Source organism: Lissotriton helveticus, chromosome 1_1, assembly GCF_964261635.1.
Source record: "Lissotriton helveticus chromosome 1_1, aLisHel1.1, whole genome shotgun sequence".
Classification (NCBI taxonomy): Eukaryota; Metazoa; Chordata; class Amphibia; order Caudata; family Salamandridae; genus Lissotriton; species Lissotriton helveticus.
Window position 1 is genome coordinate 771,346,048 of NC_136057.1, and position 16,655 is coordinate 771,362,702.

The following is a 16,655-nucleotide window of genomic DNA, read 5'->3' on the forward strand; positions in this document are numbered from 1 at the left end:
AATTTCAAACAATACAGAATAGCCTACAAAACAGAATGGTCTAGGCGTTTCGAATCGCCCTTGTTATGGGGATTCTCCTCAGGACGACGAAAACTTTCTTCTTATTCATACAGGAACACACTGTCAAAGTTTTTTAATTGGTAGTGATGAATTCTCAGATGTATTATTCCAAGCGGGTTATGAAGCTGGATCTGTATCCTCCTGGTGATTATCGTCTCTAAAAGAGATTCATTTTGAAAGGTCGTAGGGGCACAAAACCGTGCGCTAAGCGAAGGGGCGGTCGCTTTGTCTTCTCGGTACTCAGTTCCGATGCAGAAGCTTGTTAGGCGCCCCTAAACAAGCGTCTGCATCGGAACTGAGTACCGAGAAGACAAAGATAATCACCAGGAGGATACAAATGTGAAACTGAATTGTAAACGACATGAGGGGAAAAAGGCACACAGCTTGTTATTTCTTCACAGGTCCTTAGGAGAGGGATGCTTTTGCCTTTGTTCAGTCCCTGTGTATAATAGATGCATGCAATGTAAGAATGTCAGGTTTGTTAGTACTTAGACAAATAACAATTTCAATAGCACTATTTTATTTCTTTTATCGTGCTACGCAACCCAATGCAGTGGGTCATAGCTCTTTACATAACATACACATTATACATTGACAATAAATCATGTACATGTGTAAATCAATGTACAAGATGAGTTATATGAGATAGTGAGGGTTACAAGGTGTAGGAATCACAAGCCCTTCATACCTCACTGTGGTCTTTTAGAAGGATTTCAATTTATGAAATGCAGGTAACAAAAGGTGGTCTGTGTTGAAAGCAGTAACCCGTTTTACTATCTACATAAAATAAAAATCTGTCATCTGCGTATTAGATGATGTGCTTTGCAGGAGACACATTTACCTTCTCTACTACTTTGAGTCAAATCTGGGACTTTACAAAACACAGATCTCTCCAGCATGTGCATTAACCACCAGAGTTATCTCACCATTATTATTATGATATTTACTGGGCGCCTTCACAGCAGATGCCTTAACCCAATCAAATATTTTAAAATGTAGACTTTGCAACTAATTAAGCATAACAGATCTACTACCATGCTCCTCCTTGTTGCCAATTTCTTTGTGGCAGGGTTTAAAAAAATTAATGTATTAGTCAAGACTCATAATGCGCTTAAATATACTCATTATATACCTGATAAACATATGTGTGAGGTCTTAATATCTGATGTCACTTCTTGTAATGTCACTTCCAGTGAGGTCACATCCTGTGATGTCATGTGCAATGTCACACGTCGTGACATCATGCGCGGTGATGGCAGGCGTGATGATTGCAACTTGCATACTTCCTAAACTGGTTAGTCGCACCACCTCTTTTTTTAGGACTTAAACTGTGCATTGTGCCTTATAATGCGTTTCAAGGGTGAGAAATTACTGTTTTGGTCAAGTTACCGAAGTCTGAAGCAATGATAAGTTTGAACATTGAAGTTCACAGGTTTTTACACCGACTTTTCTATGAAATGTTATACATTATATTGTATGATTATCATAACACAACCGCATGTTTGCAGTGAAAGGTCATAGTGTGACCTCTATTCGTATCACATCTGGTGAAGCAGGACTAAGCGTTCAACGCTGTGGCCAAGAATGAAGGGCCACTCCAGGTTTACTGCATTCCCGCTTTATATGCCCTTCTGTATTGCTTCCCAGCGCAATCTGCTTCAAAACACGCGCCACTCCTCTTCGCTGCTACTTATATGGTTGGATTGGGTGGCATTACGTATTTTATGATACTCTGCAATTCATTGTATTATTTAAAGCATAATTTTGTTATGTGACCATAATAAATAAAAACACGTGTTCCTTACCCCTAGGTATAAAAGGATTCCGTAAAAAAAGAATTTCCAGAAAAAGCATCGACGTAGTGCATTAATAAGTTTGGGCTTTTTCTTCGATGTTGCCAGCTCCCTGTCCCATTCTCTGAAAAAGAACCACAAAAAAACACGAGGTCATTAAGTGTCTGCGTAAACTGTGGGTGTGTCTGCGTCTGACATAGCTCTAACCCCTCAAGCATTACCTGGGAGACCACGGGGAGACCGCGGAGATTCGCGCCTCTCCGACTGATAACCAAATAAAAGTTCAAATCTAGTTCAGTCGCAGCGTTGGCAGATTTAAACACCTACCCATACATCACCCCGCAGGGAGCTGATTCGTGAAAGGTCACACTCTATGTTTTGAAAACCCTGCTGTAGACCAGTGCGCAAATAACAGGCAAATAAAACCTTTGGAGGCCATCCAGTGCCCAGCAAGACGAAAGCAAAGGCGAGCTATTCGAAACTGTGAATCAAAAAACGCGCCAAGCTTGCTGACGGCAACTTTTTGCTTCAGTATTCACAAACTTCGTGGGCGATGTTTTGCGTGGTGAGTTGATACTTTCTCGGCTACAGTCAGAGTTTGTATTGGAACAGGTTGGCTAAGCGCGAACTCCTTATCCCGATATAGGCTCAGCATTTACAATCTCTCCCACCCCGTTATAAACAACACAAGGAAGTGAGCGTATCAGTCGGTCGCAGGCATACTGTACTTCCACCATAAAACTCAGAAGAGTTAAGTAAGTATGATTGCTGCTCACATTTACGGTAAGAAATATCACATTAGACATTCTGGCCAAACATCAAGCTACAGCTAACAATACCTGAAGACTTTTTTGAGGGGCACACAGTGGGCGGAAAAAATAAGTAGCAGTGTAATCTTTGCTTGTACTTCTCCTATCCTGCCATACAGTGGCGTCGCAAGGTCAGGTGGTACCCGGTGCAGAACATTTCTTGTCATCCCTGGCTTGACAAAATGGCAAAAATGTGTCCCCCTCAGTGAGGACATCCGGGGCGGTCCACACCCACCGCACGCCCCTTCCTACGCCACTGTTGCCATATAGGTCTTCCGGAGTTGGCCCATCCAGTTAAGTTCCTTCTTGAACTCAGGACCAGACAATAAACCTCTAGAGCACAGGTACTCATAGTACGACCCGCGGGCAGCCAGCAGCCTGGCTAACATTCCTTGGCGGCCTGCGGACCTTGCAGACATTGTACCTGTGTTGTTTTTTTATTTTTAGAGTGTCAGCATACACCGCCGGTTGCAGGAGCGTGGACTCTGAGAGACTCTGCTCTATGGGGGCCAGGCGATTCTAGCGATAGTCAGAGTGGAGCTGCAGGGGCGCTAAGAAGGAGTGAAATACAACAAAGCCTCATTAACAAGTAAATGGTCTTTTAAAGACCTATGAAGAACTCGGGTGCAGCTGTGTGTGTGCCCAGGAAGCTGTCTCAGCCCGGGCTGACACACATGCGGGATGGGGTGACAGAGGGCAGCAGGGACTGAGAGCCGGGTGAGGTGACGGAGGGCAGCAGGGAATGAGAGCCGGGTGAGGTGACGGAGGGCAGCAGTAAGTGAGAGCCGGGTGAGATGGCAGAGGGTGACAGAGGGCAGCAGGGAGTGAGAGCCGGGTGAGGTGTGCGCTAAGAGCCTGTGATGCGATGTTTCCCGCCAGCCTGTAGTCAGAGGGTTGAGCCAAGGCCAGGGAGCTCAGGCCTGGTCTCCGCTCCCGCAGCACAACGCACAAATGCACGCCGCCAGGTTGGCGCTATATATAATTGATGCATGCATACCTACACAGACGGATGACTGGCGCCAAAGGGGGCATTGATCTGACAGCTTGTGGGTGAGAGTCAGAATTAAAGCCAGCGAAAGATGTGACCCCAGGCCCAGTGGTGGGACACAAACCCCGCAAAGGAGCAAATTCAGAGAGAAAACGAGCTGGCTTTTACATTACAGTGGGAGAGGGAGAGTGGGGGGCGGCTGTGTCTGGGCTGGTGACTGGGACGTGTAGACACAGTACGTGTGCACTGGCTGAGGCACAGAGAAAGAGATAGAGACAGAAACAGACAGAGAGAGATAGAGACAAAGATAGACAGAGACAGACAGAGACAGGGACAGACAGACAGAGACTGAGGCAGGGACAGAGACAGATAGAGGCAGAGACAGATAGAGACAGAGACAGATAGAGACAGATAGAGACATATAGAGACAGAGATAGAGGCAGAGACACATAGAGGCAGAGACAGGGGCAGACAGAGCTAGATAGAGGCAGAGACAGGGATAGATTGACAGAGACAGAGACAGATAGAGGCAGAGACAGATAGAGGCAGAGGCAGATAGAGGTAGAGACAGACAGAGGCAGACAGCAATAGAGACAGAGAGAGTGACAGAGATAGAGGCAGGGACAGATAGAGGCAGTGACAGATAGAGACAGGGACAGCTAGAGGCAGAGACAGACATAGATAGAGACAGAGACAGGCTGAGATAGAGACAGAGACAAATAGAGACAGGGACAGACAGAGACAGATAGAGGCAGAGACAGGGACAGGGGCAGACAGATAGAGGCAGAGACAGACAGAGACTGAGAGACGGAGAGGAAGACAGAGGGAGGGAGACAGAGACAGGTACAGACAGAGACAGGGACAGACAGAGATAGGGAGAGACAGATAGAGGCAGAGACAGGGACAGGGGCAGACAGATAGAGGCAGAGACAGAGACAGAGAGGCAGAGAGAGGGAGATGGAGAGGGAGACAGAGGGAGAGAGAGGTAAAAGTAGGGATGGAGAGAGAGGGAGGGAGGGAGGGAGACAGAGGGTGACATAGGGAGAGAGACAGAGAGAGAGGGAGACAGAAAGAGAAGGATACAGAGAGAGAGACAGAGAGAGAGTGAGACAGAGGGAGACAGAGAGAGAGGGAGACAGAGAGAGAGGGAGACAGAGGGAGGGAGACAGAGGGAGGCAGAGGGAGACAGAGGGAGGGGGTCAGGGGGAGACAGAGGGAGGGACAGGGAGACAGACAGAGGGAGATAGAGCGAAGAGACAGAGGGAGGGAGACAGAGATAGACAGAGGGAGACAGAGAGAGAGGGAGACAGACAGAGGGAGACAGAGGGAGGAGAGAGAGAGAGGGAGACAGAAGGAGGGAGAGAGAGGGACAGAGACAGAGGGAGACAGACAGAGGGAGGGAGACAGACAGAGGGAGACAGAGGGAGAGACAGATAGAGGTAGAGACAGACAGAGACAGACAGCGGTAGAGACAGAGAGAGAGACAGACAGAGAGAGACAGGGACAGATAGAGGCAGAGACAGATAGAGGCAGACACAGACAGAGGCAGATAGAGGCAGCGACAGCCAGAGATAGAGACAGACAGAGACAGACAGAGACAGGGACTGACATAGACAGATAGAGGTAGAGACAGGGAGAGGGACAGGGGCAGACAGATAGAGGCACATACAGAGACAGACAGAGACAGAGAGACGGAGCGGAAGACAGAGGGAGACAGAGACAGGGACAGACAGAGACAGGGACAAACAGATAGAGGCAGAGACAGAGAGAGACAGAGAGGCAGAGAGAGGGAGAGGGAGACAGAGGGAGAGAGAGGGAGGGAGGAAGAGGGAGGAAGAGGGAGGAAGAGGGAGGGAGGGAGACGGAGGGGGAGACAGAGGGTGACAGAGGGAGGGAGACAGGGAAAGAGGGCGACAGAGGAAGACAGAGATTGGGAGACGGACAGAGAGGGAGGGAGAGAGAGGCAAGCAGAGGGAGACAGAGGGAGGGCGTCAGGGGAGACAGAGGGAGCGAGACAGAGAGAGGGAGACAGACAGAGGGAGATGGAGGGAGGGAGACAGAGGGAGAGAGACAGAGGGAGTGAGACAGAGAGGGAGACAGAGGGAGGGAGACATAGGGAGGCAGAGGGAGACAGAGGGAGTGAGGCAGAGGGAGACAGAGGGAGAGAGAAAGAGGGAGATAGAGCAAGGGAGACAGAGACAGACAGAGGGAGACAGAGAGATGAGGACAGAGAGAGAGGGAGACAGACAGAGGGAGACAGACAGAGGGAGACAGACAGAGGGAGACAGAGGGGGAGACAGAGGGAGGGAGACAGAAGGAGGGAGACAGAGGGAAGAGACAGAGGGAGACAGACAGAGGGAGACAGACAGAGGGAGGGAGGCATAGGGGGATAGAGAGAGGGAGAGACAGATAGAGGTAGAGACAGACAGAGACAGACAGTGATAGAGACAGAGAGAGACAGAGAGAGAGAGACAGGGACAGATAGAGGCAGAGACAGACAGAGGCAGGCAGAGACAGACAGAGATAGAGACAGAGACAGACAGAGACAGGGACAGACAGAGACAGATAGAGGCAGAGACAGGGACAGCGGCAGACAGATAGAGGCACAGACAGATAGTGACAGAGAGAAGGAGTGGAAGATAGAGGGAGGGAGACAGAGACAGGGAGAGACAGAGACAGACAGAGACAGAAACAGAGGCGGAGAGACAGAGAGATGGAGAGGGAGAGAGAGACAGAGGGAGAGAGAGAGAGAGGGAGACAGAGGGAGGGAGAGAGAGGCAAGCAGAGGGAGACAGAGGGAGGGAGTCAGGGGGAGACAGAGGGAGCGAGACAGAGAAAGGGAGACAGACAGAGGGAGACAGACAGAGGGAGATGGAGGGAGGGAGACAGAGGGAGACAGACAGAAGGAGGGAGACAGACAGAGACAGCCAGAGACAGACAGAGACAGACAGAGAGTGAGACAGAGAGAGAGGGAGACAGAGGTAGGGAGACATAGGGAGGCAGAGGGAGACAGAGGGAGTGAGGCAGAGGGAGACAGAGGGAGGGAGTCAGGTGGAGACAGAGGGAGGGAGAGGGAGACAGAAAGAGGGAGATAGAGCAAGGGAGACAGAGGGAGGGAGACAGAGACAGACAGAGGGAGACAGACAGAGGGAGACAGAGGGGGGAGACAGAGGGAGGGAGACAGAGGGAGGGAGACAGAAGGAGGGAGACAGAGGGACAGAGACAGAGGGAGACAGACAGAGGGTGACAGACAGAGGGAGGGAGGCATAGGGAGAGAGAGAGGGAGAGACAGATAGAGGTAGAGACAGACAGAGACAGACAGCGATAGAGACAGAGAGAGACAGAGAGAGAGACAGGGACAGATAGAGGCAGAGACAGACAGAGACAGAGACAGACAGAGGCAGGCAGAGACAGACAGAGATAGAGACAGAGACAGACAGAGACAGGGACAGACAGAGACAGATAGAGGCAGAGACAGGGACAGCGGCAGACAGATAGAGGCACAGACAGATAAAGACAGAGAGAAGGAGCGGAAGATAGAGGGAGGGAGACAGAGACAGGGACAGACAGAGACAGACGGAGACAGGGACAGACAGATAGAGGCAGAGACAGACAGAGACAGAAACAGAGGCGGAGAGACAGAGAGATGGAGAGGGAGAGAGAGACAGAGGGAGAGAGAGAGAGAGGGAGACAGGGGGAGGGAGAGAGAGGCAAGCAGAGGGAGACAGAGGGAGGGAGTCAGGGGAAGACAGAGGGAGCGAGACAGAGAAAGGGAGACAGACAGAGGGAGATGGAGGGAGGGAGACAGAGGGAGACAGACAGAGGGAGGGAGACAGACAGAGACAGCCAGAGACAGACAGAGACAGACAGAGAGTGAGACAGAGAGAGAGGGAGACAGAGGTAGGGAGACATAGGGAGGCAGAGGGAGACAGAGGGAGTGAGGCAGAGGGAGACAGAGGGAGGGAGTCAGGTGGAGACAGAGGGAGAGGGAGACAGAAAGAGGGAGATAGAGCAAGGGAGACAGAGGGAGGGAGACAGAGACAGACAGAGGGAGACAGACAGAGGGAGACAGAGGGGGAGACAGAGGGAGGGAGACAGAGGGAGGGAGACAGAAGGAGGGAGACAGAGGGACAGAGACAGAGGGAGACAGACAGAGGGTGACAGACAGAGGGAGACAGACAGAGGGAGGGAGGCATAGGAAGAGAGAGAGGGAGAGACAGATAGAGGTAGAGACAGACAGAGACAGACAGCGATAGAGACAGAGAGAGAGACAGGGACAGATAGAGGCAGAGACAGACAGAGACAGAGACAGACAGAGGCAGGCAGAGACAGACAGAGATAGAGACAGAGACAGACAGAGACAGGGACATACAGAGACAGATAGAGGCAGAGACAGGGACAGCGGCAGACAGATAGAGGCACAGACAGATAGAGACGGAGAGAAGGAGCGGAAGATAGAGGGAGGGAGACAGAGACAGGGACAGACAGAGACAGACGGAGACAGGGACAGACAGATAGAGGCAGAGACAGACAGAGACAGAAACAGAGGCGGAGAGACAGAGAGATGGAGAGGGAGAGGGAGACAGAGGGAGAGAGAGAGGGAGGGAGACAGAGGGAGAGAGACAGAGGGAGAGAGACAGAAAGAGAGGGAGACAGAGAGAGAGGGAGACAGAGGGAAGGAGACAGAGGGAGACAGACAGAGGGAGACGGAGGGAGGGAGACAGAGGGAGAGAGACAGAGGGAGGGAGAGGGAGACAGACAGGATGAGACAGACAGAGGGAGACAGACATGGAGATAGAGGGACGCAGACAGAGGGAGAGAGACAGAGGGAGGGAGGGAGCGACAGACAGAGAGGGGGACAGAGAGAGGGAGACAGAGAGAGAGGGAGACACAGAGGGAGGTAGACAGAGGGAGGGAGACAGAAGGAGATAGAGGAAGGGAGGGAGACAGAAACAGACAGAGAGGGAGACAGAGAGAGTGGGAGACGGAGAGAGGGAGACAGAGGGAGGAAGACAGGGGGAGCCAGGTAGAGGGAGACAGACAGAGGGAAATAGAGGGAGAGAGAACGAGAGAGAGCGAGACAAAGGGAGGGAGATAGAGGGAGGGAGATAGAGGGAGACAGACAGAGGGAGGGAGACAGACAGAGGGAGACAGAGGGAGAGAGAGAGGGAGGAGGACAACAGAGGGAGGGAGACAGAGGAAGTGAGACAGTCAGAGGGAGACAGAGAGAAAGAGAGAGACAGAGGGAGACAGACTGGGGGAGACAGACAGAGGGAGACAGATAGAGGGAGAGAGAGGGAGGGAGACAGAGGGAGAGAGAGGGAGGGAGACAGAGAGAGAGGAGGGAGACAGTGAGAGAGAGGGAAGGAGACAGAGAGAGAGGGAGGGAGGCAGAGAAAGAGGGAGACATACTGAGTAAGTGAGACAGAGGGAGACAGAGAGAGAGAGAGAGAGGGAGAGAGAGAGTGAGAGAGAGGGAGGGAACATAGAGAGAGAGAGGGGGGAGGGAGAGAGAGAGAGAGAGGGAGGCAGAGAGAGAGAGAGAGAGAGAGAGAGGGAGGCAGAGGGTGACAGAGGGAGGGAGACAGAGAGAAAGGGAGACATAGGGAGACAGAGAGACAGAGAGAGGGAGACAGAGGGAGGGAGACAGAGGGCGCGAGAGTGAGACAGAGAGAGGGAGACAGACAGAGGGAGACAGACAGAAGGAGACAGACAGAGGGCGATAGAGAGAGGGAGATAGAGGGCGGGTGACAGAGGGAGGGAGATAGAGGGAGGGAGACAGAGAGGGACACAAACAGAGAGGGAGATAGACAGAGAGGGAGGCAGAGAGAGAAGGAGACAGAGGGAGGGAGTCAGAGAGAGAGGGACAGAGAGAGAGAGGGACACAGAGGGACACAGAGGGAGAGAGAGAGAGAGAGAGAGAGAGGGAGAGACAGAGCGAGGGAGACAGAGGGACGGAGACAGAGGGAGACAGACAGAGGGCAACTGACAGAGGGTGACAGAGGGAGACAGACAGAGGAAGGGAGACAGACAGAGGGAGACAGAGGGGGAGAGAGGGAGGAGGACGACAGAGGGAGGGAGACAGATTGAGGAAGAGAGAGGGAGGGAGACAGACAGAGGGAGACAGAGAGAGGGATACAGACAGAGGGAGACCAATGGAGACAGACAGACAGAGACAGACAGAGGGAGAGAGAGGGAGGGAGACAGAGAGAGGGAGGCAGAGAGAGAGTGATATATATACCATGCAACCATGGAGGTTGCATGGTCGAACTACCTCCACAAACACGGATATATATATATTTGAAGTACATTCATATATTTGAACATTATTTCCTATAGGAAATAATGTTAAATTATATGAATTTTGTTCTTCTATGAAATATATATATTAAAAAGTTGAACCAAAAGATGGGGAGAGGAGTTGGTCTAATGGCTAGGGTGGTAAACCTCGAATCGGGGGAACTGGGTTCGAGTCTCGGCAATGACGCTGAACATCCTGTGATTCTGGGCAAATCACTTAATCTCCCCGTGCTTAACAAAAATGAATGTGTCCTCATGTAATGCAATTGATGCTATGTAAAGCCCTCTGAGACCTGATTCGGGTCAAGTTCGTGCCATATAAATCTGTAAAAAAGAAAACTAAATTAACATTATTTCCTATGGGAACCCCACCCTTGTGTGTGTGTATATATCTTTCATTGCTGAGCTTGTGTGTGTGTGTGTGTATATATATATATTATATTTTTGAGTTGAGCTACATTCATACAATTTAAAATTATTTCCTATCTTAAGTCCCTGTCTCCTTTATTTTCTAATTATATTAGAAATTAGCAGATGCTTATCAGATTTGCTTGCAAAATGTGATGTCGATTCACTAAACAATGCCAAACAATTTTCACCCAATGAACCACCATCAACTATAGCCCATCCTTTATAGATTTGCATCAAACTCAAAATATCAAGAATAAGCTGAACATGCTAAGTGTATGCCAAGAGCTGTGCAGATCTATAAATCTGCACCAAAGGTACTGCTTCATTGAACTTTGCCCCTCGTCTGATTTTTATCAAAAGTGGGTTTCCTACACTAAGTTTAATTTAATGTAGCTTCATCAAAGGATTCAATAGTAGTTACTAAATAAACACGTTTATAACCCTTCCTTTTAACTTAAACCCATTGGTGAATCTGCACAGATTGAAAAATACAGGAGAAAGCTAAATAGGCAAAGCATATGTCGTATTTTGTGAAAATTCAACTGTTAAGGTATCTCAATAATGCAGCAGAGAGCAAAGCGTTCCAATGTTGTGATGATGGTTCTGTGGGTATATGTGGTGGGTGTGTGGTGATTTGATGGTAAATGATAATGCCTCAGTATAATCTTTCATCCTAGCCTCCATTTTGCATGGCTTTCCGATTTTTGTAATTGTGTTTGCCAGAAGGGCCTGGCTAAAGTATGACTTGTGCAAATTCACCTTGTGGCTAACCACCTTAACCGGTGGTATGCGCCAGTACTAATGATGAAATGAATATGTTTTGCTATTTTGTTTGTGCATTATTCCATGTAAGCTAGCCTTCGCAGTACCATTTTATGTTTAGCCACCATTTTGAATCATGCCCATAGCTGTTTATTGTCTTCTTGCGAAGCAGGCTGTGGAAAGTTTAATTTCTCCAAGCAGGCCTTGCTCTGCTAATGAATACATACCTTTCCCACTGGATAGAGGTCTTCTCCCACCAGTCTAGCGGCAGGCACAGACAGAATGACCTTGGGTAGGAGATACTGTGTGCCTTGCCTCTTAATCGAAACCCATTGTACTGTACTTCTATGTGTTAGCTGCACCTGCTTGGAAAATTCCATTATGGGTGGGTTTTCCTTGGTTCTGAAATGTACATAATGTATCGCTATGTTTGCTGAAGTCAGTCCTCTCTGCAGCACCCCTAAGCGACTGGGCAGACAGGGTTCCACTCGAGTGTATCTGAATAAACATACTTGGTTTTGTATTCTCTACTTTCTGACTGACTTTTCATTTGGTATGGAAGGCTGAGAGGTGCTCGTAAGTGACCCAGGTGACTCTAAATGGACCACTTCCTTCAGTTGGCACCCGAACAGGAACTCATTCTGATGAGTGACCCTCCCGTAGATGGGTGGGGAGGTCGGTGCTATCGTTGGGTCGGACGGACAGATCAGGGATCCCTGCCCAAGAGAGTCCCTTCTGTCCCACCGGACGGTGCCTCGCCCAGTGGTCATCCTGACTGGAGTCCTGAACGGCGAAACCCTTGGTCTGACCGTTTGGTCCGAAGAGTCAGCAGTGGAGAATATATTAATTTGACCTGCATATATCAGGTGAGTTCTTTTTGGTTCTTTGTGGATATGGTACCATTTTGGTTTGTATTTGGTACAGTCTGGGGACTGATTTTAGGGGGAAAGTGTTTGCAAATACTTTGCCAGGCATAGGTAGTGAATTTGTTTTCTTTTGAGAATGCCTGGTCTCAGTAAACTGTTTTGTTTGGGCTGTCGTTGTTGTTCTACTGATGCTTGATTGGAAGAAAGTCAGCGTGTATGTGACGCATCGCCTTGGCCCTATTATGTTTAGTACGCTACAGCACAAATATGCGAGGGACAATGCCGAGTTGCAGTGCCCATTGACGGGCACTTTTGATGAATACAAAATTGGGTTTTTACAGGAGAAGTTGTTCGCAAAAAGAAGTTGACAGTCTTATGTCCAAACCAAAAGTTTGGGAATTGTGATTAGCAATGACCTCACGATGAAGGCATAGATAAGCACTGTGGTCTCCGCTTGTTTCTTTCACCTCCGGAGAATCCGCAAAATAAGCAGATATTTAACCACCGAGGCTAGGACTCAAGTTATACTTGCTCTGGTTATGTCGTGCATTGATTATGCCAACTTTCTGTATACCGGCATTCCAGCCTACCAACTACGGCGGCTTTAATTAGTGCAGAACCAAGCCACCAGGCTCGTCTGTGGCCAACCGAAATCTACCATGTGAAACCTCTGTTGAAAAAGCTACATTGGCTTACAGTCACCCAACGCTGCCTTTTTAAACTTGGCTGCACAATTTATGAAGCCCTTTCTGCCCGTGGCCCGGCTTTCATTGCATCTAAAGTACGGCGCTATGTCCCTTCCCGTGACTTACGGTCAGCAAATATGAACCTGCTGACTCCTTGTCCATACAAACGCAAAAAACAAAGGAGGTTTAAGATTTTCGTTCCTGGCACCACAATTTTGGAACTCTCTTCCCTCCGAATTGCGACTGTTCACTTCTTGCACTCAGTTTAGAAAGTCTCTCAAAACTTGGTTATTTGGGTCGGGAGTTGGAGGGGTCAGGGGGGAGTGGGTAGGTTGGAAGGGGTGGGGGGAGGGAGCTCCATTGTGTCGCATGGGCAGGTGGCAGAGGGCCCTGAGCCGGGGTTCAGTGGTTATCACGGGGAATAGAGAGACTAGATCTGGCACTACACATGGGTGAGGAGGCAGTGACAGTTCTTACCCTAAACTTGAAAGGACTCAATAACCCAATAAAGCGGAGGGCGGTACTGTCCTTCCTGGAGCATTCAGAGGCGGCCATATGTTTGTTGCAGGAGACGCATCTGCTCTCCAAGGATTGGCATCGCATGTGCTCTAGGGTGTTTCCACAGCAATACTTCTCCTCCACTACAGAGAAAAAGCGGGGTGGCTCTCCTATTTGCCAAACATTTCAAGGGCCAGGTGGGGGATAAGATTGCCGAAACCAAGGGCAGACTCTTAGCGTACAATGTGCAGGTGGGGGGCACCTCGATGGCCATAGGGTTGAAATATGCTCCTAATACCAAGCAAGAAGCCTTCTTCATCGGGGGCCTGGCAGATGTTCTTGCGTCTCAGCCACAATACACGTTAGTTGGTGGTGATATCAATCTGGTGTTAGATGGAGACAGGGACAGGTCCGGCAGGCGGTATGGCTCCACAGGTGGTATTTCCCTGGCGGGGGGTGGTAGTTGGCTAGCAGAGGCTTTGTAGACTTATGGAGGGAGACCCACCCGAACACCACGGGTTACACCTTTTACTCCCACGTACACCACACATACGCCAGGTTAGATTATTTCCTGGGCTCCCCAGATCTGGTTTCCCTCATCAAGGACAACAACATTATCCCAGCAGCTCTTTCCGACAACGGCGCGGTCACGCTTCCATTAGCGTTTCCATGCCCAAAGCCCTCCACAGGTCGGTGGCGCCTAAGGGAAACAATGCTACAGCGTAAGGGGGTTACACAGCAACTACACGACCACATCACAGAGTACCTCAGCATCAATGATGTCCCGGATGTGCCAGTAACTGCGGTGTGGGGGGCACTCAAAGCGGTGGTACGCTGGGATCTAATCGCCATAGCTGCAGCGGAGAAGCGGAGAGGCGCGTCCGCAAAGAAAGGCGGCAAGAGTTGTCAGCGCAGGTACTAGAACTAGAGCGTGTACATAGCAGGACGGGGGCAGCCCAGCTCGCAAGCTTAGATTTAGACCGGACGGAATACGCAGCACTACGCCTCCACCATACGTATTATATGGGAGGTGACAGAACAGGGCGTCTCCTCGCCAGTAAGTTGAGAGCTAAAGTCATGTGACCCAAAATTGCCTATATTCAAGATGCGGGGGGAGGAGCTTCGGGAGGATGGGCAGATTGCGGAGGCGTTTCGAGAGTTCTATGCCTCACTATATGCAGCCGACACAAATCTAGATCCTGAGGGTGGGGTGGCTTACCCCGAGGGGGCAGCGGTTACGGCCCTTGATGACTCCAACAGACTTGTTTTAGATGCCCCGATACGGACAGAGGAGGTGGTGTCGGCAATAGCGCGCCTTAAGCCCATGAAGGCACCTGGGCCTGACGGGTTTTCGGCGGGCTTTTACAAGACCTTTTGACCGCTTCTGGCGCCGATACTCGCCAAACTGTTCAACTCCTTCTCCGGACCCGGCTCAATACCGCCGGACATGCTCGCAGTGGATATCATTGTGTTGCCCAAACCGGCCAAAGACATATCCCGATGTGCGGCCTATAGGCCCATTTCCTTACTTAATTTAGATCTCAAAATATTCACCGGCATCCTTGCGGCTCGGCTGGATCCCTGTCTACTGGGCATTATAGAACTTGACCAATCGGGATTCATTCCCTCAAGGCAATGTAGTGATAACACTAAGAGGCTCATACATGTCATTGATAAAGCCCACTTTAACGATTCCGATTCCGCTCTCCTCTCTGTCGACGCCGAAAAGGTGTTCGATAGGGTGGACTGGACCTACTTGGATAAAACGCGCGAGCGCTTCGGAATTGAGGCTCACTTCAGATCCTGGGTCGCTAGTTGTTACGCTTCACCCCGGGCAACCATTCGAGTGAATGGGGTGAGTTTGCGACCTTTTGACATCCAGCGAGGCACTAGACAGGGGTGCCCGCTCTCGCCCCTGCTCTTTGCTTTATATATTGAACCCCTTGCGCAAAGAGTTCCAGACAACCCAGAGGTCGAGGGGGTTACTCTATGGATTGCCTGTCACTACCAGTAAGACCTTACTTTACAGGGTTACTGTAGGGATACTTAATATTTAATATAATGCACCCTACCTCCTGGGCTTAGGAGGACAACCTTAAGAGTGACTTACATTAAGGCATTGGTGTGGCTCCGCAGCACATGGTGTGTACCTAGTCACAGGTTGCTCGTGCTGGGCTGCAATTGCAGACCTGCAAGCATACTTTTCCTTGGTTCCTTGGCACAATAATGTACTGTAGCCCTGGTGACCCCTCTTATCACCCTTGCCCTAGGCACCATTGGTACCATCTACTAGGGGCTTATAAGGAGTGATAAGTGCTTGCCAATTGGGTGCACCAATTCAACAGTTACAGTTTAAGGGAATAGGCACTGGCACGTGGGCCTGGTTGGCAGGTCCTAGTGCACTTCCAGATCTATAAAGACAGCATTTAGAGCAAAACATGGGTGTTACCATGATAATAATAATAATAATAATCCACATTTGTATAACGCACAATCACCCGTTAGGGTCTCTAGGCGCTGGGGGCCGTCGGGAAGATTAAGCAAGCTATTGCCCAGAGTCACATGGTGCTGGGCTAACCTGCCGCCGGAGCCGGGGATCGAACCGTGATCCCCAGATTCCAGCGTCAGTCGCCCTGGCCGCGGCGCCACACCTCCTCCCTGATAAAAAGGGCACTTTCTAACAACCAGGAATAAGCTAAGCATACTAAACATCTACCCAATTATGTGAAAATCATTAAATTGTGCTAAAGTTAGAGACAAGAAAATCATTTTCAACTATGTGTGAGTGAGTGTGTGACTGGCTGTGTGGGTCTCAGTGGGTGTGTGAGTGGTTCGGTTGGTCTCTGAGTGGGTGTGTGAGTGGTTGTATTGGTGTGTGAGTGTGTTTGTGAGTGGTGTTCTGGGTGTGTAACAGTGGGCGTATTTATTTTTTGGGGCTCTGGATAAGCAGATCCGTTGTGGTTTCACACGGGGGATCCTGCTGATTCACTGATGTGAATCTGTGGTTCTTCATGAACCCCCCCCAAAAAAGTTTTTAGACAATTTTGTGCCCATGAGGGGTCCGTCACAGACACCTTTATCAGTCCCATGGGGTCAGGATATGTCTAACCTGACCCATTATTTTCTATTTATACTTTATTCCCTCCCTCCCCAGCAACCGTGTCCCAAGCAATCGTGTCCCAATTAACAAAATGGCCGGAGCAACTTTTTTCTCAGGTTGCGGCCAGCCAATCACAGTGTTGCTGTTGGCATGTAACTATAACTCTCACCATGCACTTCTAATTTACATTCACATTTACATCAGTCATGACATCTTCTATGACATTATAGATAATATCAATCCAACATTTGCTGTCAATTTATTGATGAGCAAACTGCATGACGGAGCGCAAGTTATAGTTAACTCAAGGCACAAGTTATAGTTACCATAGATAACTATAACTTCTGAATTTCTATGCTTTTTTGTGTGTAAAATCTGAACC

The 16,655-nt window shown here is 49.7% G+C and overlaps 1 protein-coding gene across 1 annotated transcript in view; it reads right to left on the reverse strand.

Moving 5' to 3' along the window:
• The window catches only part of CFTR (CF transmembrane conductance regulator), a 1,176,514-nt gene that overhangs the window by 914,305 nt on the left and 245,554 nt on the right, over positions 1–16,655 (reverse strand). Inside the window, exon 3 of the mRNA XM_078674337.1 lies at positions 1,866–1,977. Coding sequence (XP_078530463.1) covers positions 1,866–1,977 — 112 coding nt within the window. The remainder of the gene's footprint in view (positions 1–1,865; positions 1,978–16,655) is intronic.